The sequence below is a fragment of the Mytilus californianus genome, unplaced genomic scaffold (assembly GCF_021869535.1).
Source record: "Mytilus californianus isolate M0D057914Y unplaced genomic scaffold, xbMytCali1.0.p SCAF_7, whole genome shotgun sequence".
Classification (NCBI taxonomy): Eukaryota; Metazoa; Mollusca; class Bivalvia; order Mytilida; family Mytilidae; genus Mytilus; species Mytilus californianus.
In genome coordinates this window covers 42,252,787-42,277,255 of record NW_026262723.1, presented here as the reverse complement: position 1 = coordinate 42,277,255, position 24,469 = coordinate 42,252,787, and the positions used below count along the sequence as shown (strand labels likewise).

Genomic DNA, 24,469 nt, shown 5'->3' with positions numbered 1-24,469 from the left:
AATATTCGGTGTATGAAATGATTATTGAAACGTGTATATATTCGTCTGGTTGGGTTTATATTACATTAATCACCCCCACCCCTAATCCTTAATCTTATTTCACAGTTTTGGCTGCTGGATCCAAATGATTGTCTCATTTGCCTATTATGTTTGTTTTGGGTAGCTCATCCAACTTTGTCAATATAACGCAACTATAAACAACTGTCATACAAGTGGGAGGTTTAGCTAGCTATAAAACCAGGTTTAATCCACTATTAATTTCTTCTGAAAATGCCTGTACCAAGTCAGGAATGTGGCAGTTGTTTTTCAATTGATCCGTTGATTGAAAGCGTGATTTTGTCAGTTTTTCTGGACTTTTCCATTTGAATTTCCCAGGAGTTCGAATTTTTGATATCACAAAATCATTTTTTAATATCACAAAATCATTTTTTGATATCAGGAAATCTTTTTCTTGATATCACAAAATAAAGAATATTTTCTGTTATCGGCAATTTGCACATTTTTCCTTTGATCGTACTGCCTAATATTTTCAAGATCATGGACAGGACTTGATACTCGAAAATATTAGGCAATGACATCATGTATAAGTGCAACGACGTCGCTTGCTCAAATCCGTCCGCGACAATTTGTCAATGAAATGCACGCGACGTGATTCATTCAACCGAACAACTATCCCAACGTTTTGTACGCGTAAAAGTAGTTTTACTAACTATTTCATTCTACTTCATATTCTCAACCAAAAAAACCTAGTTATAACAAATTGACGATAAAAAGAATAATGGCATTTTATTTTTTGATACTGACTTCATCAGCTCCGGCGAATATCAGCTCGCCCTAGCGGGCTCGCTTGATATTCTTGCTGATAAAGTAAGTATCAAAAACAAAAATGCCATTATTCTATATTTATCAAAAATTCGAACTTCTGATATAAAAAATCGATTTCCTGATATCAAAAAATTGAATTTTTGATATCAGAAAATATTCTTTATTTTTTTATATCAAGAAATCGATTTCCTGATATCAAAAAATTGAATTTTTGATATCAGAAAATCATTTTTTGATATCAGAAAATAAGGAATAAATAGTAAAACGGCGCCTCATAAATCTTGACCTCATTATCATGGTTTATTGGTCAGTGTTAACGTTTCAATATTCGGTGTATGAAATGATTATTGAAACGTGTATATATTCGTCTGGTTGGGTTTATATTACCTTAATCACCCCCACCCCTAATCCTTAATCTTATTTCACAGTTTTGGCTGCTGGATCCAAATGATTGTCTCATTTGCCTATTATGTTTGTTTTGGGTAGCTCATCCAACTTTGTCAATATAACGCAACTATAAACAACTGTCATACAAGTGGGAGGTTTAGCTAGCTATAAAACCAGGTTTAATCCACCATTAATTTCTTCTGAAAATGCCTGTACCAAGTCAGGAATGTGGCAGTTGTTTTTCAATTGATCCGTTGATTGAAAGCGTGATTTTGTCAGTTTTTCTGGACTTTTCCATTTGAATTTCCCAGGAGTTCGAATTTTTGATATCACAAAATCATTTTTTAATATCACAAAATCATTTTTTGATATCAGGAAATCTTTTTCTTGATATCACAAAATAAAGAATATTTTCTGTTATCGGCAATTTGCACATTTTTCCTTTGATCGTACTGCCTAATATTTTCAAGATCATGGACAGGACTTGATACTCGAAAATATTAGGCAATGACATCATGTATAAGTGCAACGACGTCGCTTGCTCAAATCCGTCCGCGACAATTTGTCAATGAAATGCACGCGACGTGATTCATTCAACCGAACAACTATCCCAACGTTTTGTACGCGTAAAAGTAGTTTTACTAACTATTTCATTCTACTTCATATTCTCAACCAAAAAAACCTAGTTATAACAAATTGACGATAAAAAGAATAATGGCATTTTATTTTTTGATACTGACTTCATCAGCTCCGGCGAATATCAGATCTCCCTAGCGGGCTCGCTTGATATTCTTGCTGATAAAGTAAGTATCAAAAACAAAAATGCCATTATTCTATATTTATCAAAAATTCGAACTTCTGATATAAAAAATCGATTTCCTGATATCAAAAAATTGAATTTTTGATATCAGAAAATATTCTTTATTTTTTTATATCAAGAAATCGATTTCCTGATATCAAAAAATTGAATTTTTGATATCAGAAAATCATTTTTTGATATCAGAAAATAAGGAATAAATAGTAAAACGGCGCCTCATAAATCTTGACCTCATTATCATGGTTTATTGGTCAGTGTTAACGTTTCAATATTCGGTGTATGAAATGATTATTGAAACGTGTATATATTCGTCTGGTTGGGTTTATATTACCTTAATCACCCCCACCCCTAATCCTTAATCTTATTTCACAGTTTTGGCTGCTGGATCCAAATGATTGTCTCATTTGCCTATTATGTTTGTTTTGGGTAGCTCATCCAACTTTGTCAATATAACGCAACTATAAACAACTGTCATACAAGTGGGAGGTTTAGCTAGCTATAAAACCAGGTTTAATCCACCATTAATATCTTCTGAAAATGCCTGTACCAAGTCAGGAATGTGGCAGTTGTTTTTCAATTGATCCGTTGATTGAAAGCGTGATTTTGTCAGTTTTTCTGGACTTTTCCATTTGAATTTCCCAGGAGTTCGGTATTTTTGTTATACTTTTTTTCATGGATAATGTTCAAGTTTATGTGATATCTGGGACTGTTATACTTAGTATAATAGTCCCAGGTGATATATAGTAAAACCTTGATATTAAAAACTTTCGATAGTCTAAAAATAGAATAGAATAGAATATTTTTATTTCCCAAATTACAGGGCCCATAAAGGGCATAAAATCAGATACAATTGATTTACATAATTGGTAACAACAACAATATAAAATTAAATCATGATCAGTAAAGCAGGCGAAACATCTCATAAATAAAAACTAAATAAGCTTTATTTTGAGCAGGCATGCTATACTAAACAAGGACCAAAAGCTCTATCGATCTATTGAGCTGTTAACAGACATGTTCTCAGCTTGTGCATTCTTTGTTTATGCATATGTTATTTGAAACTATGCTCATTGTGATGTTACGATTTATGGTGTAGTCGATTGTAAGAGCTATTACACACTTTTCGATCCACATAATTCATTGGTTGTGCTTGGATTATTTTTCTGTGGAGTATCAAAACGTAATCTTCAGTACAGATGGATTTGTCAACGTGGCTAAAAGGTCAACAGATTTTATTTCATACACTTTTAATATTTTGTGATTTTGATGTTCAAAGCGAGTCAGAAAAAAAAATAAATTAAATCAAAGAATTCGCTTGATTTTTAGTAGATCACAAAAAAAGAAACTAGTAGCTCTAAAGATCATGTGTGGCTCACCTGGATCTATCTGAATCTTCAACTATGGCCACTCTCCAACATTGTAGACTTGTATTTAATTCATGATCACAATGTCTGTTTTGTTAATTCTGTTTACTGTTTACATTTTCTATCGTCTATAATAGTTGTTGCCCAAAACACAAAAATGGGTAAAAATCGTCACAGGCAATTACTTATAAATAAGGAGTTGACTGACCATTAGGGCTATGAGTACCTATTTCTACAGATCGTTTTTGCTGTTTACAGTTTTTCTTTCTATCAATATTTCCCAAAAATGCAAAAATGGATAAAAATCATCATTAAAGGGCAATAACTCCTATAAATAGTTGACTAAAAATTTCGTCCATCTTGAGAGATATTATAGATCTTGTCCTGCTGTTCATTTATCTTTTCAAAGTTGTTATCTATCTATGCAAGTATTCAAGTTAATAGACAAAAACGGTAAAAAAAAAATCCTCGTTTAAGGGCAAGAACTATAAAAAAAAATTACTACCAATTTGGGCCATGTTGACATATATGTAGAACTTGTCTTGCTGGTCATTTTTGCTATTGAATGAAATTTCTATCAATATATGATAGTAATCAAGATAATAGACAAGAACACAAAGTATTGGTAAAAAATGTCATTCAAGGTCAATAACTCCTATAAAGAGTTGACCAATGATTTTGGCAAACTTGTTTGTAGATCTTGTTGTTCATTTTGCCTTCCAAAGTTTCTATTTATAGTTTTCAAAATTATAGACTGTAACCCCCATAAATTATAAAAATTGTTACTTTTTAAAGGGCTATAACTCAAATAATTCTTCTGACGAGTTTGGTCATGATTTCAATTTGCAGTTATCGATGTTTGCATTCAGCAAACTTTCAATAGTTATTTCCCTTTATCCATAAAATTGTAGAAAAAACAAGTAGACATATACACCATTGTATGACTTTTCGCAACTAGTATAATTCAAAAAAAGAGAAATGTTTGTTGACACATATGGCAATACACACATCATTTTGCAAATTAAATATCTGGGTATATCTTTAATGAATTGATGAAATTCATGTACCATTGATAAGATACAATTAATGTTCACCTCACTGCACTATTTTGTGTACACTCACAAAGCACAGGTAGAGAAGAGGTTGAAATATAGTTATCCAGCCAGTAGCTAAAGGAATTTAATTCCTTTTGTTAAATTTTTACCCCAAAACTGGTCTAGGTCATGACATATGTCATCAATACACCAAATATTAAAGACATGTCAATGGTTTGGATTTTAAATATGTACAAGAGTGCACATGCTGAAATGTTTGGCCTGCTTTACTTACCGCATGATGGAAGATATGTTGATAATCTGTATCATGAAGCTTTTAATACAAGTACAATGTATCACATAAACTTAACATTATCAATGATCAATGTAAATGAGGTCAATGTCAGAGGAACCCTAATAGACATGCATGTTTATCTGCAGTTATTCCACACACCAAATATAGCTGACCAATATGATAGTATTTGTTAAACAGACATGAATATTAATCAAAAGTGCTTGTGAGGATTGAAGGGTAAAAATTGCTTTCATTTTGCAATGTGAACATAAAATTAAATATAGTATTGCAATTTGCATTTAGCCAAATTATAAATTTTGAACTGGAGTTATCTTCCTTTGTTCAATATTGTACATTTGTAGTTGAAACTATTTTTTTAAAAAGATTTATACACCACACACAACTTATGTAATTAAAACAGTTTTCTTTTTTGTTTGATTTGTTTTACGTTTGTTATTTCAGGGCCTGTTATAGCTGACTATGCGGTATGGGCTCATTGTTGAAGGCCGTACTGTGACCTATAGTTGTTAATTTTTATGTCATTTGGTCTTGTGTGGAGAGTTGTCTCATTGGCAATCATAGCACATTTTCTTTTTTATATGGTTATTCAAATACACATCATTTTGTAAACTTTAATATCTGAGTATAACATACCATGAATTAATTGCATGAAATTGCCTGGATAGAATTTAAAAAATGCTCAGTTCACAGCACCATGTTGTTTAATTATCTAAGGTATCAGTAAACCCTGGAAGATATAGATATCAAGCCAGCTACATCAGAGTTTTAACTGCATGAATGCAATCTTTACCTTAAAATCGAAATTGATCATTGAAATATGAAAATGAGGTCAACATGGTCAAGGTCTGATGAATCCTGCCAACCACACATAACACCTTACAATTATACCATACACCAAATATAATTGACTTATTGCTTTTAGTATCTAATACAGACAAAATCGTGAAAATTTAACATTGACCAATGAACCATGTAAATGAGGTCAAGGACATAAGAAACCTACCAGACAGACATGTACATATTACAATCATTCTGTACAGCAAATGAAGTGTCTATACTGTTGTGTACATGTATATATATATATATATATATATATGAGAAATAGACTGAACCACAAAAACTTAACATCATCCAATGAACCATGAAAAAATGTCAAGGTCAGATTAAACCTGTCAAACAGAAATGTACAGCATACACCAAATACAGCTGAATGATGTATTGCTTATAGTATCTGAGAAACAGACAAAACCACAAAAACTTAATATTGACCAATAACCATGAAAATGATGTCAAGGTCATAAGAAACCTCCAAGACAGACATGTACATCTCACAATCGTTCCATACAGCAAATATAGTGGCCCTAATCATGCTAATAGTTATAGTATTTGAGAAATAGACCAAACCACAAAACTTTTCAATGTATTTTTGCTATTATGAGAATTGAGTATTGATGGCAGATCTTCCAGAGATTGGAATTTATTCACTACATGTTTATATATAGACTTTCGAGGTTGATATATGGTTGATTGATTGTTGATGTCCAGTTGAGTTTGATATATTGTAAAGACAACTTTATATTGACATAATTGTTGAAAATTATTTTGACCATTCAATAGTATACCCTAAATTGCCTTTAATTCATTAGCATAGTTACCAATGAAAACATATTCCTAGTAAAATATTAATAGTAATACTAAACTCTGAAAGTTAGGAAAAATATGGGCAATATTGAGTGACAATACTCTTGAAAAATAATATTTCTAAACAAACTGTTGAACGTAGAAATCAGGTATAAGGATATATGAAGTTATAAAAATCAGCACCAAGAAAGTATTAATTTCTGCTTCCAGAACTTGTAACAGCTGACTGGCAAGATGTTTTTTTTATCAAAAGCCTTTTTATCTTCCTACTGTTTCTGTTTTAAGGAGTTGTCTGATTTAAAGACTTCTGTGTAATGGGAATTTGATAATTTGATGAAAAAAGAAAGAAGGTAGATCTGGACCTTTGTAGCATTAGCCCCAATCAGATTTCCCATATTAGTTATGCCAATGGTTTTTAAGATATGAGACAATTACCAGGCAGTGTTCTCCCCAGGATTTTTGGATAGCACCAGGGTAACGCATGTCAAAATGATTTGTACAATATGTCGTGTCGCGTTGCATCGCTTTTTTTTTTCTTGTTAGTTTTTGTGTCATTACCTTTTTGTCTTTGTTTTGTTTACTGTGTTATGTAGACTTTGGGTCAAAAAATTACTGGTAAAATAAGAAGTAAATCAATAAACAGTTTGTATACTTTAATTTCTTTAAAGAATAAATAAAAGAAAGCACTATTAGTCTTTAAACTTAAGTCACTTTTTATATTTTGATCAAGCCAATTTGTCCTGATACTTGTAGTTACACTACACATTCCCCATTTTTTTTAGATTACACCATAACAATTAAATTTAAACAAGATTAAATTTTAATGCAGAACCTCTAGTAAATTAAAAACTATTTTCCATAGCTTTAGACATGATTCTTTTAATCAACAATACAATTATTATTAGAATCATTATTTTGTTACTTGGTAGACAGACATGAAAGAAAAAATATATCATCTATCTGTACACCCATATATCATATTAAGCTGAGTTCCAATCAGTGTCTAAAGACTGGGACTACTTTAACACAAATCAGTTACCAAGTGGAAAATACTACCTATTTATTATAATATGTCTGTGCATTAATAAAAGTATGATTATCAAAAATAATTTGCAATATATTTTTGTTGGTATGTTCAAAGAAAGTTTTTATCCTTAAAGTAACATTCTTATATAATTTTGCATTGAATTTGTACTTTATTTCTATTTTCAATGATAGATAATATTTTAGGAGCACTTATTTGTAATAAGCTAAATCAGGGGAAGTAACTTCAACATGTTTAAAATACGCAAATTATTTATAACCAAAGGCTAGAGTAATAGAGTTAATTAACAAATGTCTGCTTGTCCCTCACAAGTCTGATCATTAATTATGATCTCTTAATTAATTAAAACACAAAAGAATCATGTACATCGATTAAATCCAATCATCAAGGTTAACCTCAAAAGGTAAATGTAAACAATCTAGTTGTAAGAACTGGATTGAACTGGTTTGAACTGGTCAATTTTCATCTGAAATTTTATACCCCACGGAAAAGGTTTAACAAGTCGTTTAAAACTTTACCGATTTATGATTTTTTTACCGAAAATTTTAGCACCACGGAGAAAAATTATACATCGCGGCAAGAACGATACCACCATGACCACCACGGAAGAAAATTATACATCGCGGGCCCGCGGTCCTTTAAGGGCCTGGGGAGAACACTGCCAGTAATGGATTTTACCCTTATGTTCTATCTTTCGCCATGACACCCATATATTTGTTGATTGTCCAGACTAAATACAAACTTCATTCTAGATTCACTAGATACACATGTACCCTAAGGATCATTTGCCCCAAGTTTGGTTGAAATTGGTAAAGTACTTTCATAGGAGACGATCTTGAAATGTTTTACGATGGATGTCAAGTGATGACAAAAGCTCTGAAATGCAAGTGTAAAAAAATATAAATAAAATAAATCCAGTATTGATTTTATTTGATAAAAGCTAAAAGCACTTGCTTTTGGCTTATTGCACATTTACTAACAAACTTGATTCAAGTGTTTAACCATGGACAATATGTTCCAAAACTCCTTGTCTAATTAAATGTTCACATTCTGATCGCAACAGAAAATGCTGGCTATTTTTCTTCAATAATATTATGTTACCATCTTGAGTTTCAAATTCACCATGGTCCATCAAGCACCTAACTTCAATGAATAAAGTTTTTGGTGGTTTGAGATCTTGTGTAAGATCAAGTCCCCCATGGTCTCCTATAGACCTCATATAGTTTGCAAGCATTTTGTTATATTTTCCAAACCACTGGACTTCTTGTTCACCCAGATTTAACTTGACATCAGAAGGCAGTACACTACCAAACTCCCATCTCATCTTCTTTATGTGTTGTAATCTGTTATAAATATATGCTAAAAGACACCTTTTATTCCTCTCTAAAGCAGCATGGCGTAGCTGTACTCCTGAAAACAAACCATTTTCTCCAGCAACTGTGGCACTAACATCTTTCTGATTTTGTTCAAACAAAGCTTTCATCTCCTCCAACACGTGTCTGGCTGTATCTTCGTTATATGGTCCAAGTGTGCTATCAATCGTTCGCTGTAACTCAGCAATCAGCTCTAAAGCTTTTTCTGCTAACATTTTGACGAGGATCAGTGTTTACGGGTGTTTAACAACTTGAGTTCCCGCCATTTTTCATTCCTTCGGTAAAATCTTTTTCTAAAGCATTTCTGATTCTAAATGATGTTAAGTCGAGAGGAGCCCCGACTGAAAATTAACCTGGGATCCCTGGCTCACTGTTTTGCTGCCGACGCAAAGCACAGATTAGGACCCAGACCGAGATGAAATCACGTGATACCAATGTGACTTTTGGAAAATTATTTTCTCCCGGGGCGAATAAAGTGATGTGGTTTTAAATAAAGCTGCATAACTTTGAAGCGGTTAGCAAGTACAAAAGAAATCTATGCAGATTATTAAGTACATAATTTTGGACGTTTTCAACCTTCATTAATCTCGTTGATTTATTTATATTATCTACTGTGACACCTGTTTTCCCTACACCAGTGGAATAGCCCATCAATGAAAATGTAATTTGATAAGGGGCACTCTTAGATGTTGTGTGTGTGAAGATTCTACGCAAGTGTTTGTGCACGTAGGCCAAAATCCAACGTGGAACTTTCTAGTGATTTCTCAGAACCTTCATATTACTTAATTGGAACTGAAGTTGTCATTCACTATTGGACAAATTGTTAAACAACAAAGTTTTAAAGACTAACTCAGAACAATGACAAATCAGAGGTATTTGTTGTTGCTTATTTGCGTGGCATCAGTTGTCAGATGTGAACTGTTTACATCTTTGGCCCACATGGAAAGAGCTTTATTTGCTGAGAGAGAAATTTCTTCAAGAATAAAAGAATATGTGACAGAAGAAAAACAAAGACTGGATGCCCTTTCCAGGTGAGAATACCACTTTTTAACTTAAAACTTGCGCACAAAACATATTCATGTATAATAATAGTAGCTAAAACAGACTAAGACTAACTGAGGCTAGTACCTTGCAGGGGTCCAGATCCAGCCATTTTTAAAAGGGGGGTTCCAACCATGATGTCCCCATTCAAAAGCATTGATCGTCCAAAAAAAAGGGGGGGGGTTCCAACCCCTGGACCCCCTCCCCCTGGATCTGCCACTACCTTGTTTCAAGTCCGGTAGGTTGTCAACCTGGCATGTCATGATATATAGCTAGCTGATCATTGGATTATTTGGTAGATACATGTACAAAGTAGAGTAACATATGTAATTGTTGTACATAAATGTGCTTAAAATGTAATTAAATGTTAGATTTTCCTAGATTCATCTTTAAAAGGATGTAAAATATTCAATTAAAGCTTACGGTCAACTTACTAATTTTCAAATAAGAAAAAACTTAAATTATTTGGTAATGTGTACGCCATGTACATGATGAACAAATGTGAGCCGACATTGAATAAAAAAAAATTTACTTAGACAAATTTTTGAAAATTAAAATTTTTTGTCAGCAATTGACATGATTGACAAGTTTTTAGATAACATTTACTTAACAATAAAATGACAAATGGGTATTCATGCCTTCTTCCTTTGATCCTTGGTCACTGGACAGAATCCAGGTCCGTTCCCCCAAAATCAAGTTCGCTCCCATTCACATTCACTCCCATTCACGTTCGCCCCCTTTCACATTCGCACCCTTTTCATGTAAAAATAATCATACATAATTAACATTAATAATTAATCATCAAATCACAAAAAAAAAAGATGTTTCATTTAAAAATTCCAGAATTTTCATTAATGAAAATTTAAATATTTTGATAAATACATCTAAAAAACATCTAATAATTCAATCAGTATTTGAATAAAAATAGGGTTTGAATGAACCCAGAGGGCGAACATGTATTGGGAGCGAACGGACCCGATACCCACTGCACATAAGCTTGTTGTCTCCTTGCAATCATAGAAAATTTCTTTTAAGTATTTAGATTTTGATATGGTATTGTGATATGACATTGAAATACAATTTTGTACATATCATATATATTATCCCAAAGTCTTCTTTGGTAAATGTACATGCCCAGTAAGGATTCTGACAGTAATGAAGTTTTAAAGTGAATTATTTATCACTGGATGTTAAATAGATAAATCTTAAAATTGCTGCATTTACATTGGTACATGTACATTTTTGTATCTCCAAAGGTTTGTAATTATCCATATGTACAATGTATAAAATATATATATTTTAAATGCTTGATTTTGTAAAGTTGAAAATAGGATTATCATTTTCCATGTACATGTATCCTATCTGACATTTTCGCTCAAAACATCTTATGCTCAATGATCAGGAAAATATAATTGTAGAAAATTGATATGAATACCAAATGTTACCAAAAGAATAAATATGCTATTTTATATAAAACATATCTGCATCTTTAATTCTTACATTTGTACTAAAGTCCTTCTTTTTTGTTTTTGATTCAAATGTGTCATTTTTTAAACGTTTACAGCCTAAAATCATTCAGCTTCTACCTTTTGTATTATTCAAAATTATTTTCCATGGAAGAATATTGTACAAAAAGTAAAAATACCAAACTCCAAGGAAAATTCAAATTGTAAAGTCCCTTATCAAATGGCAAAATCAAAAGCTCAAACACATCAAACGAATGGGAATTAATGGTGATATTCCGGACTTGGAACAGGCATTTCCTTATGTAGAAAATGGTGGATTAAACCTGGTTTTATAGCTACATTGTACGGGGTAGCTAAACCTCTCACTTGTATGACAGTCGCATTAAATTCCATTATATTGACAACAATATGTGATCAAAACAAACTGAATAATAGGTAAACATGTCAAAAATAGGAGTAAAGCAGTCAACATTGTGTTATAATCTTAATCTCTATAAAGACAAACAAATATGTCAACAAAGAAAAACAAAATGGCATATAGACAAAACACACATGTTTACTTTATGATTTTCACACATAGATATGATCAAAGAATTATTATGATATTATGATATAAAAAAGTTTTATGCCTTTATTGATAAAAAGATTATGGTTTAGAAAATATTGTCTTTGATGATTTGATATACTGTAGATTAAGGATTAATTAAATGATAATCACATGATAATGGTAGGGGAAATGTTGACTTGTCTTTGATTTAAAAATGTAGATTATCTTTGAATTATAGAAGCATTGATAGATTTATGTATCTTTAAATCCAAGCGAAAATAGAACATGCATGTTAATGAGATATACATGTAAATTGTACTCTGCAGATGCAGATCCAGGATTTTGAAAAAAAGGGGGGCCTGGGCCCAAAACAGGCAACGTTTGGAGTGGGACATGTAAAAAGTCTATGCATTAATCATATATGAACATTGTAGCTCCATAAGGAGGACCCTGGCCCCCTAAATCGGCCTCTGCTTTGTACAAAATTGACACGCTGAGTTAGATTTTCAAGTTGTATCTCACAGGGTAATCGCCCGGTATCAGTCCAAAGGAAGACCAAAATACAATGTACATGTATACTGAACCTGTCTCACATTGTCTCACCCTGAGGTAATATCAGCCAAGTTCTTTGTTATGCCAGAAAAGTCTACGATAGTAGATCGTCAATATGTTTTCCTTTCTGTGCGTCTATCTATATCCTGATCCTGTATCAGATGAAAGTTTTGGTTCATGGTAGTTTGTGCTCAGACCAACTTGCAATTTCATTCCACAGTTCATAATTACAATGTAATAAAACTATTCTATATTTGTGTCAAATAAGGGTTTTTACCCAGATTTCACTTTTCGCTGAACATGGAAATGTGATTATGCGAGGCAAACATGGTGTTCTATGGACACATACATGTATTCTTGTTTTATAATGTTTGTTTTTTAGGTGTATATGAGCATTGTATAATATATAAAACATTCTTTAGTTGTTCACTCTGCCTCAGGTCTATATTACTGTCCTTTTACAAATCATTTATCAACTTGTTTCATGATTAGGATAATTATTTGACACATTCAAGGTACATAATTACATCTGTTGACAATTCTAACAGCATTCTTCTAAGTTATCTTACCACAAAATTGTTAGCAGAATAATGAATTTTCTCTCGTTTTATGGAAATATCTATAAAATGATGCTTAAATAAAGATGATATTGAAAATAGACTTCCGTGTAATGGGAATTTGATATTTATTTTGTTCATTATAAGGTGCTTTTAATTATAGCAGTTTTGGTCTGTATTGATTGGAATTTACATTGACAGACAGTTCCGTGGGTGACGGAAATGAACAGAGAATTAGGCTATAATCCTTATAATTGAATTTTATGTATATTTTCAGGTTAGAAATAAAATGGAGATAAAATGGAGATAAACAAGCTTCAGAACTTTTCTTAAAAATAATTGTCTATTTTATTTGTGAAGATGATTTTTATGGCTGAGCTAAATATTTTAAAATCCTGCACAAAGAAGCTTAAGAAAGAGATGGGAAATGCAGGGAAAAGTCTTTAAGAAGGAAGTGGGAACTATTTGAATTAAAAGATGATAGTCTGTGTCCTCTATCAATTTCAATAAATAAGGGGGGGGGGGGGGGGGCTTCTGTGATGTATAAGGGATATGGAACATTGTGGAATGAGCAAATGGAGTTTCATAACCTTTTTTTTCAATCTATTATAGAACGAAATTAAATGTGTGAAAATGAATATTTAACTAGCACATTGCATTGTGGTATGAAAATATACATGTAACAATGCAATAATAATACATGTAAATGTGCATGCCCCTACATTGTAATCTAAATATATATTTTTGTTTATCTGCAGCCTGCTGAAATGTATATACGCCATGATTACAATAGCAGTAATCTGTACTAGATAAAATTTCTTGGTACATTTTGTATTTTACTCATGCATATGATATGTATCCTGAATAAAATGTAAAGATGTTGAATTTTGCGGTACATTTTGTATTTTACTCATGCATATGATATTTACTGTGGATTAATTGTAAGGATGTTGCCACTCGGCAAATTAATCACTGAACTACTTAATTTATTTGAACCTTCATGAATAACTGGGTTTGTTTGTTCATTTCATTGTCATTGAGTCTACACATTCCTTGAGACACATTCCTAGCATCTTTAATTTACAGGTATCTGTGTATAATTAAACAACTTGTGTGGTTTCTTTGTCTTTTCACACTTGCTGTGAAAGTAGTTTCAAAAGTAAGAAAAAAGAAAGAACTTGAGAGTAACATGGGGGGAGTTTGGATCAGGGATACCCTGTTCAAGTCAAGTTATGTATGCATGAAGCAAACAAAATGCAGCTTAACTCTTCAGTACATGGCTCTTGTTGATGTTATTTACATTTATTTTAAATACACGATGTATAGATCACTTCTTCCTGAAAATAGGATAAATAACTTGCATATTGAAGCTTGTTGATGTTATCTACATATATTTACATACATGTATACTGGTCCACTTCTTTATGAAGTTTTTGTTTAAATGTGAAAATATTTCCTATTATTTGCAAGGAAGCTGATCAAGTTAGGGAGGTTGTGGTTGGATCCTTGTCCAAGAAGAATCTTTTAAATTAGTCCTTGCTGCTTCTTCCCATAGCATGCAGCAATTAGGAGTTACGTACTGAAAGAACAAAGGCCAGGTCACAATTTAATTTTGACAAATGAAGAAATGACATACAAGTGAAATGGACCACACATTGATTGAAAAAAAATAATCAACCAGTCTGAAAGTATAAATCTGGTTAGAATTAAAGAAAGACCAATTCAAAAAAAGATAAACACAGCTTGATATTTGTAAATTCTTCTTTGTTTCAGGTTAGCTGATGAGTTAGAGACACACAGTTCTAAAGCTTTAGAGAATACAGATTTTTACTTGGGGAACCCAGTCAATGCCTATCTGTTTGTCAAGAGATTTACAGTTGATTGGGAACGACATATTGAAGATATTTTAAAATGGAAGCCAAATGAAGGTATGAAGTGCAAAAAATACACACACAACTTAAGGTCTAGATGGGGGTCCTTCAATTCTATAAATATTTAGGTAATTTTTCTCTAGTCTTTATATATTTTAGCCTTTATTCTGCACTTTTTACCTATAACTCTCTATTCTGTAAACCTAATTCAGACCCTCACAACTGGTGTAGAATCTATTAATATCCCGGTAACTGGTACAGATTTTGAATTAAAGTGGTACAAGTTTTATGTGCAACTCAATCAGGATCAAATGCTTAATTTTGTAAAATTTTGATTTTATACGGTGGCTCAAAGAATGGGGTATGACCTAAACCATAGCAGCCCTAGGGCACCCAATGTGAGACTAGTTTATAAGCAAGATCAATATAATAAAATGATCTGCACACTGTGTGATTTTCTTCATATACCATATTAAAGCTAAATACTAAAGGCAAGAGCAATCAAGTGACTTGGATTAGGAAAAAGGAAGACAATATGATACAGGTAATAGATTGATGCCAGACATGCTCCTAGTTGATGTTTTAGATGGATCATCATGGACCCTCCTTTCACAAATTACTGCATTGTATGGGACATTTAAACACTTAAAGTCAATAAATAAGCATAAGGGCATAGATAAAGAGTGTTTTTATCTTCTAAAATGGTTGCAGTGGAGACAAAAAGTAGGCGTTACAGGTTGTAATGTATAGCAAAGTTGTAAAAATAGTAACATGAGCACATCAGTTTTTTATGATTGCTTATTTTATGCCTAATTCCACTACATTGGATAAACACTTTTTATTGCCAGCTTTAATCCTTTCAGTGGATTCCATGAATAAATTCAGAACAACATATGTCTTCCAAAAAAATATGGTTAGAAATATCGTATACCAACTTATTTTCCAGGATACTTTATTTCGCATTTATTTGTTTCTATCAGAATATGCAGCAATTTTATTCTTGTGATTTTCACATGTTCCTCATCTATCAATATTAGGGAATAGTCATATGCGTGACGATTTATATTCACATTATTTTCCACTTTCAAAAATTTAGCAGTTGATTAACAATTTAACAGTATATATATCAGGATGAAATTTATCTAAAATTTGAATATTTAAATAAATTCATCAATATTCTGTTGTGTGTGTGTCCATCCCCCCCCCCCCCCCCAAATGAACATGATAGCAAACCCCAAAATATGTACAAGTTTTGGTCATTGCAAATTATAACAAGTAAAAAATGTTGATACTACATTTTAAATTGATGGAATATTAAACAAGATTATGTTTACAAGTCATGATTTTCTGCAATTTTGATTTTGTTTGAATTTAAGACATATATCAATTTGCAAGCATTTGGCATTTCAGCTTAAGATTAATAGACTGTTGCATTATATTAAACATATGCATTTAAGTAACAACTGTTAAAATTTCTCTTCCTGGTCATTGATCATTTAATGGTGCATTTGTGCATAAAAGATATCAATGCACATGTACTAAATGTTATATGCAATAAGTTGTTATGCATGAAAACAAGCTATGGTTCAATATACCAGAGCAGACTTTACTAAGCTGATAATGGTACCCAGTTGGCTCATGAAAGTGCAATTTTTTCAAAACAAAATACTGGTAGTGATTGTCATATTTGAATAAAAGACTATTACTTTGGATTAAATGTACAAAGAAACCCTATTACAGCAGAACATTTTTAACTATGAAAATCAATTATTTTTATTACAAATGTCCATGAAACGTCCATTTATTAGACATGTTAGATGAAAAGAGGATTTTCCTTTAATATTGTCAGGTTTTTAATGTTAGATCTTGGATAGATTACAAAATATCTTCAGGTAAAGCTAAAGTATGTCAATGAAGGTGTTTAAAAAATTTAATGTTTTAATTTATTATCTTGACATACATGCACAGATGTACATTGCAAAGACCTAAATGTTGACCTCAAAATTTATTCAGCTGTTTTGTTATCATTTAGTGCATACAGTTGTGTATCCTCATCTTTTATTCATTTGCTGAGAATATCTATATTATGTAGTGGGATATCAATTTTCGTGGAATTTGAGGGTTTAGGTTAAAACCATAAACTTTAATATTCAAAGAAGCACAATTTTCAATAGTTTTTGTCAAGCCTGCGACTTTTGTCGCAGAAAGCTCGACATAGGGATAGTGATCCGGCGGTGGTGTTAGCTAACTTCTTAAAAGCTTTATATTTTAGAGGGTGGAAGACTTGGATGCTTCATACTTTGTATATAGATGCCTCATGTTACGAAGTTTCCGTCAGTCACATGTCCAATGTCCTTGACCTCATTTTCATGGTTCAGTGAATACTTGAAAAAAAAGTTAAGACTTTTTGTAATGTTAAATTCTCTCTTATTATAAGTAATAGGATAACTATATTTGGTATGTGCGTACCTTGCGAGGTCCTCATGCCCGTCAGACAGTTTTCACTTGACCTCGACCTCATTTCATGGATCAGTGAACAAGGTTAAGTTTTGGTGGTCAAGTCCATATCTCAGATACTATAAGCAATAGGTCTTGTATATTCGGTGTATGGAAGGACTGTAAGGTGTACATGTCCAACTGGCAGGTGTCATCTGACCTTGACCTCATTTTCATGGTTCAGTGGTTATAGTTAAGTTTTTGTGTTTTGGTCTGTTTTTCTTATACTGTATGCAATAGGTCTACTATATTTGGTGTATGGAATGATTGTAAGGTGTACATGTCCAACTGGCAGGTGTCATCTGACCTTGACCTCATTTTTATGGTTCAGTGGTTATAGTTAGGTTTTTGTGTTTTGGTCTGTTTTTCTTAAACTGTATGCAATAGGTCTACTATATTTGGTGTATGGAATGATTGTAAGGTGTACATGTCTAGCTGGCAGGTGTCATCTGACCTTGAACTTATTTTCATGGTTCAGTGGTCAAAGTTAAGTTTTTGAGTTTTGGTCTTTTTTTTTAATACTATATCATGTATATGGTCAACTAATTATTTGGTGTATGGAAATATTGTATGATCTATATGTCAGTCGCGCAGGTTTTATTTGACCTTGACCTCATTTTCACGGTTCATTGGTCAATGTTTAGTTTTCTTGGTCAATGTTAAGTTTATCTGACAGTTGTAATAAAGCTTTATATTTAGGACTATCAACATAATATCAATGATTAGTAAAGAAGGCGAGAAATTTCAGTGTGTGCACTCTTGTTTATGCAAATTTATAAGCAAAATAATTAAACCACAAAGTCAAATATTCACAAAAATACAATTTTTACTAAATTTGGGTAACTGGTACCCACGATAAAAATGAATCCACAGTATCCTAGTTTTCAAAAATATATGGAGTTTCGGAATTTTTTTTGGATTCTTGAAGCCCATGAAATGAATATTATTATTGATTATCCATCTATTTATATTTAGGAGATACGATTACAGTTGACATTTGTTTATTTGTTCCTTACAGACTGTCAGTTTTATAGAAAATTGATGATTCACATATTATTACCAACTTTATTACTTTTAAACAATCCTCAAACGGTATGTTGTAGTTGAAATATAAATAATTTAGTGGCCATTAGCTGGAATGGTTTTTGGGAGTGATATGACAAGGATAAGGGCACCAGGGAATGAGGGGGTGGGAGTCATGGTGCAGGAACTGGGAGAAGATGGGGAGTAAAACATTAGGATATGCTGGATAAGTTTCTATGACTAATTTTCGTTGGGGAGTAAGAAGGGGGGAGTTGGAACCAGTGACCCCCTGTCCACCCCCTGTTTTATCCTAATGTCAAATTCATTGTAGACCTGCACATTTAAGAAGTCACGATTCCAAATAAACACTCAATTAACATAAGATGTACTAGACTTAAAGTCATGCATGAAGCAAACAGGTTACGGCCTAACTTTTCAATTCATGATTAAAATAAACTTTCTAATGATAATAAATAGTTAGTGAACATGAGTAATCCTAAATTAATTATGCTTTATTTGATCAATGTGGGGATTATCAAAATTTGTTTTTCATTTGTTGTTTTTTTTTTTCCACAGAATTTAATGATAAAATAAACCAGTTGAAAGAGTATTTGCCAACTTATGAAGATTTAAATGGAGCAGTAGCCGCACTGTTGAGGCTTCAGGACACATACAAATTGGAAACAGAAAAAATAGCGGCAGGAGATATAGCTGGTATTAAAACTACAGAATTGTCAGGTAAGTTTTGCATTAAAAAAAAAAAAAAAAACATAAGCACAAACATTCAATAAAAAATTATATACGAAAAACAACAAACATACACACACACATAATAAAGGAGGGAGTTACTTGTAGTTAAAACAAGACACAATTATCAAACCTTCTGGTTTATACATGAAATACAAAGGTATCTTGTCTAGACTTGATGGCCAATATGGTCTTTTCTTTGAAGATATGTTGTAATAGAAAGATCAAATTTCATGGGTGTACAGTTTTTGCAAGGTTCGCTTGAGACAGATTTTTGTTTTACTTGATATATATATATATATATATATATATATATATATATGTTTTTAACACTTTTTCTTAAACAACTATACACAAATATCTCCAACTTTTACTGCATTTGTACATGTATCACCATAAATTAATCATTGTTATACAGTGATTGATTAATTGATTGATGCTTAAATGCCAGTGACCAATATTACAAGCATATTGGGGATGACAACCATCTCATTATGAACATACACAATTGGTTTTAGAGATTTTAGAAATAGTTGAGGTGTTTATTTCCTGTGATGTTGGAAATATATAAAAATATCAAATACATTGATTGCCAATGATACTACAGTGAACTACCCACCAGAGACCAAATAAAATGAATATAAGCAGCTATAGGTTACAGTACAGCCTTTAACAATGAGCAAACCCATATCATATCTGTAAGGTATTTGAATTATTTAAAAAGACACATTTGTTGGTTATAATTGGAAGTTTTAAAAAAAGTTCTAATACATGTAATACCAATGCATGAAATACTTTTATCATGTTTATATTCTATTTTATTAATTTAGAATATGAATTAATTGTGAAATGTAAAAAGTCATTTTAACACAGAAAGTTTGATTTATTTAGATGCAAATCATTTAATTGTTCACATATATTTAACAATAAAATAACAATGTATGTCCATATGGTCTTGTGAGGAATTGCTAAAATAACACACCTGCTTATTTTCTAATACTGCATGGCCCTTTTGATCATACTCTGAATTCATGATTTTTTTTTAGGGTACCAATTTTCGTGCGTTGTTAAAAAATAGCATTTTGTGGATATTTGAAATCATGGTCATGATGGTTTGGCCAATGTCTATATACAAGACTATAGAAAATATACATATATATATATATATATATATATATATATATATATATATTAAAATTTTTGGTTCACCCTTGAAATCCAGGAAAATTGGTTTCCTAGGAACAATAATGAACCACAGTTATTTTTCGAAATGGTCCTCACTGTCAGTCTTGTAAAGAGACCAGGGTCTGCCATATACATGTAAAACAGTTAGGGGGATTCTCTTTCGTTATTCATAATTTTTCATTGATATTGTTTAACATGTTTGTTATAAGTTTCAAACGAAGTTAATATCTTTTCAGTCAGTAGGAAAAGTATAAAAAATTGAGCTTTGATCTTTTTATTCTTTAAACAGATGTTCGAGTACATAAGCAATTGAATTTGTGAGTTGTGTTTGAAATAAGGTCAAACATATATAAGAAGCTTAAAGTGACCTTTAACTGTAGTAAGAAAATATATATGTAAAAATAACTTTGAATGGATCTGTAGAAAGTAAATTTAATGTGACCTCTAAAATAGGTGACTTCTAAAACAAACCAAAAACAAGCTAAAATGAAAAAGTAATTAAAAGATACCAAGTTAAAAATATATTTTGATTTACTTAAGCTTACCATGAAAAAAGTATCTTCTATGAATGTGACTCCTTATTTATAATGTACTGTGATTTTCCATTCTATGAAATATCCAGTTTAAAATGTGCTTCCATGTTATAATGGCCTATGTATTTTGCTTTTGTGTTGAATTGTATTTAAACGTGAAGCAACATTTCTCAAAGGACATGCTTTACAACAGCTTCCAGTGTTCTCCCCAGGATTTTTTTAAGGCGCAAAATTCAAGGGCGCGTTACTCTTTTTTTAGAGTGAACGTTTGTGATCTGAAGCAATAAGTCATAAATCATGACATGCAATATGAATTATAATGCTTTGTGTTATGTGTTTCATAATGCAGAGTATTAATGAATTACAAGAATATATATATGAAATAAATTGATTTTAAACACAAAAGTTATTTATATTCAGTCAATTAAAGAAGTCAAAATATAAATATTCATCTCTACTCTCTGCTCCTTCTAGGGATATTGTTTCAAGATAGTGTTATTTTGTTGGACAGTCTGTTCCCCAACTTTGTCTTTATCCTCTTCAGGGTTAAAAATTAAACCCCCACTCACAACTTTTGCTTATACCCCCTTAAACATTTCTAAGCCATGAAAACTCAGTCAGCCACTTGTCATTGAAACCAGAAACATGGTGCTTGCTTTTATCAATTGCTAAAACTTGAGCTTGGTTGGGATTAGGAGAAGCAATGACATCTGCTTTTACTGACAGTGTAGATGGAAGTGTATTCCCCTTTTCATTAGACGTCATTGGTCTGAAAAAAACTTCTACTTCCATCATCTACCTTTTGTTTATAATTCACCCCTTTGTTACTTGCAGAGAACATGTTCATTCAGAATTAATAAAATCGAATATGGTTAAGATATTTGGTATACAACTTTTTAAAACAATTTTTTTTATAAATGAACAGCTGACCAGTTTCCGTAGTTTCACATTACGCTTCCGTGCGTATTATTGTTTAATCCTATCTTTGGCAGATAGATATAAACGAAACTTTACAAATTCGTTAAAGTGAAAACCATTGAAATTATTTACCAGTGACATTATACAGAAGCTGCGGCGATTCTGTACCCGTGTTGATTGTCACATATTTCCCGACCCACGGATTCACGATCGATGTTCAATGATCATTTTATTTATAAAAATATGAGTTTCAGAAGAATTTACCTTGCAAGCAACATTTTTTCACTTTCTATTAAATTAAATCACTCCTCGTTATCTTTAATCAAACTTTATTTTAATTTTTTCAACTACTAATACTTTCATTCATAGTTTTCATCGTAAATATCTTGAGCAATGTGTATTCAAATTTATCATGTGTATTCAACACGTTCATTGGTCGTGTTTAAATAGATTCTTCTTCTCGACCAATGAAAAAATTCGTTTTATAAATGGTCAAGTGATCACACACACGATGCGTAAATATTTGCGATCTATTTCTTCAATTTCTGAACTGAAGTTTTTAAAATTTTTAATTTTCTTCAAAAAATATCTATCTTCTTGATGATCATTTACGCTATTACCTGATAACATAGTCCGATAAGGCTGAGATAAGCGTGGCTCAGGTAAAACTAATTATCAGTTATTGCGTAACACTGACCGACCCATCAGCGGTGATCAGTAACTTGACAATTTTAACCAACATATATAATGAAAATGTGAAAATTAACACGCTGCGGGATCAAGTATTAAGGGACAGCGGCCAATTAAGACGCTGCGGGATCTACAAAAATATTATGAAGGCGCTGCGGCACCACAGCGTCATATCGGCCTGGGGAGAACACTGGCTTCATAGGAATACCATATTGTTAATTTGTTGTAGAGAACACACTTATCACAGTTGGAATGCAGGATAAGTCTTTAATTCAGAAAATTTTGCTGAAAACACACCTCAACCCCCCCTCCCCCCCCCCCCCCAAAAAAAAACAAAAACAAAAAAAAACTGAAAACCAATTATGCTAAGAAAAATAATCTTGCTTATGATTCATTTTTTGAATTTGTTTGGTAAATGTATGTTTAAGGGTATAGCATGTTACAATGTACCTAATACCTATAGTTGTTAACTTCTATGTCATTTGGTCTCTTGTGTCTCATTGGCAATCATACCACATCTTCTTATTTATACTAATAGCATGACTTGCACGATTTTCAGCTGTTGATTGTTTTGAGGTTGGCCGTGTGGCCTACAATGATGAAGACTACTACCATACCACTGCGTGGATGAACGAAGCCATGAGTCGATTGGAAAATGAGAAAAATAAAACAGTCAACAAATCAGAAATTATTGACTTCTTGGCTTTTTCTGTATATCAGGTAAATTTATGAAATAATTATGCAACTTTTTATACGACCGCAAAAAATTTTTTGTGGTCGTATATTGGTATGTCGTTGTCGTCGTCGTCATCGTCTGGCGTCGTCCGAAGACACATTGGTTTTCGCACTCTAACTTTAGTTTAAGTGAATGGATCTCTATGAAATTTTACCACAAGGTTCAATATTACAAAAGGAAGGTTGGGATTGATTTTGGGGGTTATGGTACCAACAGTAAAGGAATTAGGGGCCAAAAAGGGGCCAAAAATAAGCATTTTTGTAACTTCCAGACATAACTTGTGTGTTAGTGTATGGATCTCTCTGACATTGTACCACAATATTCCATATCACAAAAGGAATGCTGGGATTGATTTTGGGGGTAATTGCCTCAAAATTTTAGGAATTAGGGGCCAAAAAAAGGGGCAAAAAACAAGCATTTTTCTAGTTTCATGACAATAACTTGTGTGTAAGTGTATGGATCTTTCTGAAATTGTACTACAAGGTTCCATATCACAAAGGGGAAGCTGGAATTGAGTTTGGGGGTAATTGCCAAAACATTTAGGAATTGGGGGCCAAAAAGGGGCCAAAAATAAGCATTTTTCTAGTTTCCAGACAATAACTTGTTTTCAAGTGTATGGATCTCTCTGAAATTGTACTGCAAGGTACCATACCACAAAGGGAAGGCTGGGATTGATGATGGGGGTAATTGCCTAAATATTTTAGGAATTAGGGGCCAAAAAGGGGCAAAAAACAAGCATTTTTCTAGTTTAAGGACAATAACTTGTGTGTCAGTGTATGGATCTTTCTGAAATTGTACTACAAGGTTCCATATCACAAAGGGGAAGCTGGAATTGAGTTTAGGGGTAATTGCCAAAACATTTAGGAATTGGGGGCCAAAAAGGGGCCAAAAATAAGCATTTTTCTAGTTTCCAGACAATAACTTGTGTTCATGTGTATGGATCTCTCTGAAATTGTACTGCAAGGTACCATACCACAAAGGGAAGGCTGGGATTGATGATGGGGGTAATTGCCTCAATATTTTAGGAATTAGGGGCCAAAAAGGGGCAAAAAACAAGCATTTTTCTATTTTCCAGACAATAACTTGTGTTCAAGTGTATGGATCTCTCTGAAATTGTACTGCAAGGTACCATACCACAAAGGGAAGGCTGGGATTGAGTTTGGAAGTGATGAATCATAAGGGGGTTCAAAAAATTTGGGGGGGAGGATTTTTTTTATTTCTTTTTTTTCTTTTTTTCCTATTTTTTCTTTTAAAATTTTCCATTTTAAGTTGGTTATTTCTGATTTATATTTAAAAGCAAATAAT

General features: G+C 32.2%; 2 protein-coding genes across 4 annotated transcripts in view; one reads left to right on the top strand and one right to left on the bottom strand.

Annotated features, from left to right (window-relative positions):
• Positions 1–8,338: 8,338 nt before the first annotated feature.
• On the bottom strand, positions 8,339–9,173 carry LOC127709482 (DNA replication complex GINS protein PSF1-like). Its single transcript, XM_052215075.1, has one exon. It carries the CDS (start codon positions 9,015–9,017, stop codon positions 8,427–8,429), a length of 591 nt encoding a protein of 196 aa, XP_052071035.1. The 5' UTR covers positions 9,018–9,173; the 3' UTR covers positions 8,339–8,426.
• A 49-nt stretch (positions 9,174–9,222) lies between these two features.
• The window catches only part of LOC127709470 (prolyl 4-hydroxylase subunit alpha-2-like), a 48,260-nt gene continuing 33,013 nt past the window's right edge, over positions 9,223–24,469 (top strand). The window contains exons 1-4 of one of the 3 annotated variants that reach the window (XM_052215060.1): positions 9,223–9,833; positions 14,739–14,893; positions 18,932–19,093; positions 22,988–23,148. In XM_052215060.1, the coding sequence (XP_052071020.1) occupies positions 9,661–9,833; positions 14,739–14,893; positions 18,932–19,093; positions 22,988–23,148 (651 nt within the window). In that variant the 5' untranslated portion in view covers positions 9,223–9,660. The remainder of the gene's footprint in view (positions 9,834–14,738; positions 14,894–18,931; positions 19,094–22,987; positions 23,149–24,469) is intronic. The other 2 variants (XM_052215057.1, XM_052215059.1) reach the window with 2 other exon arrangements.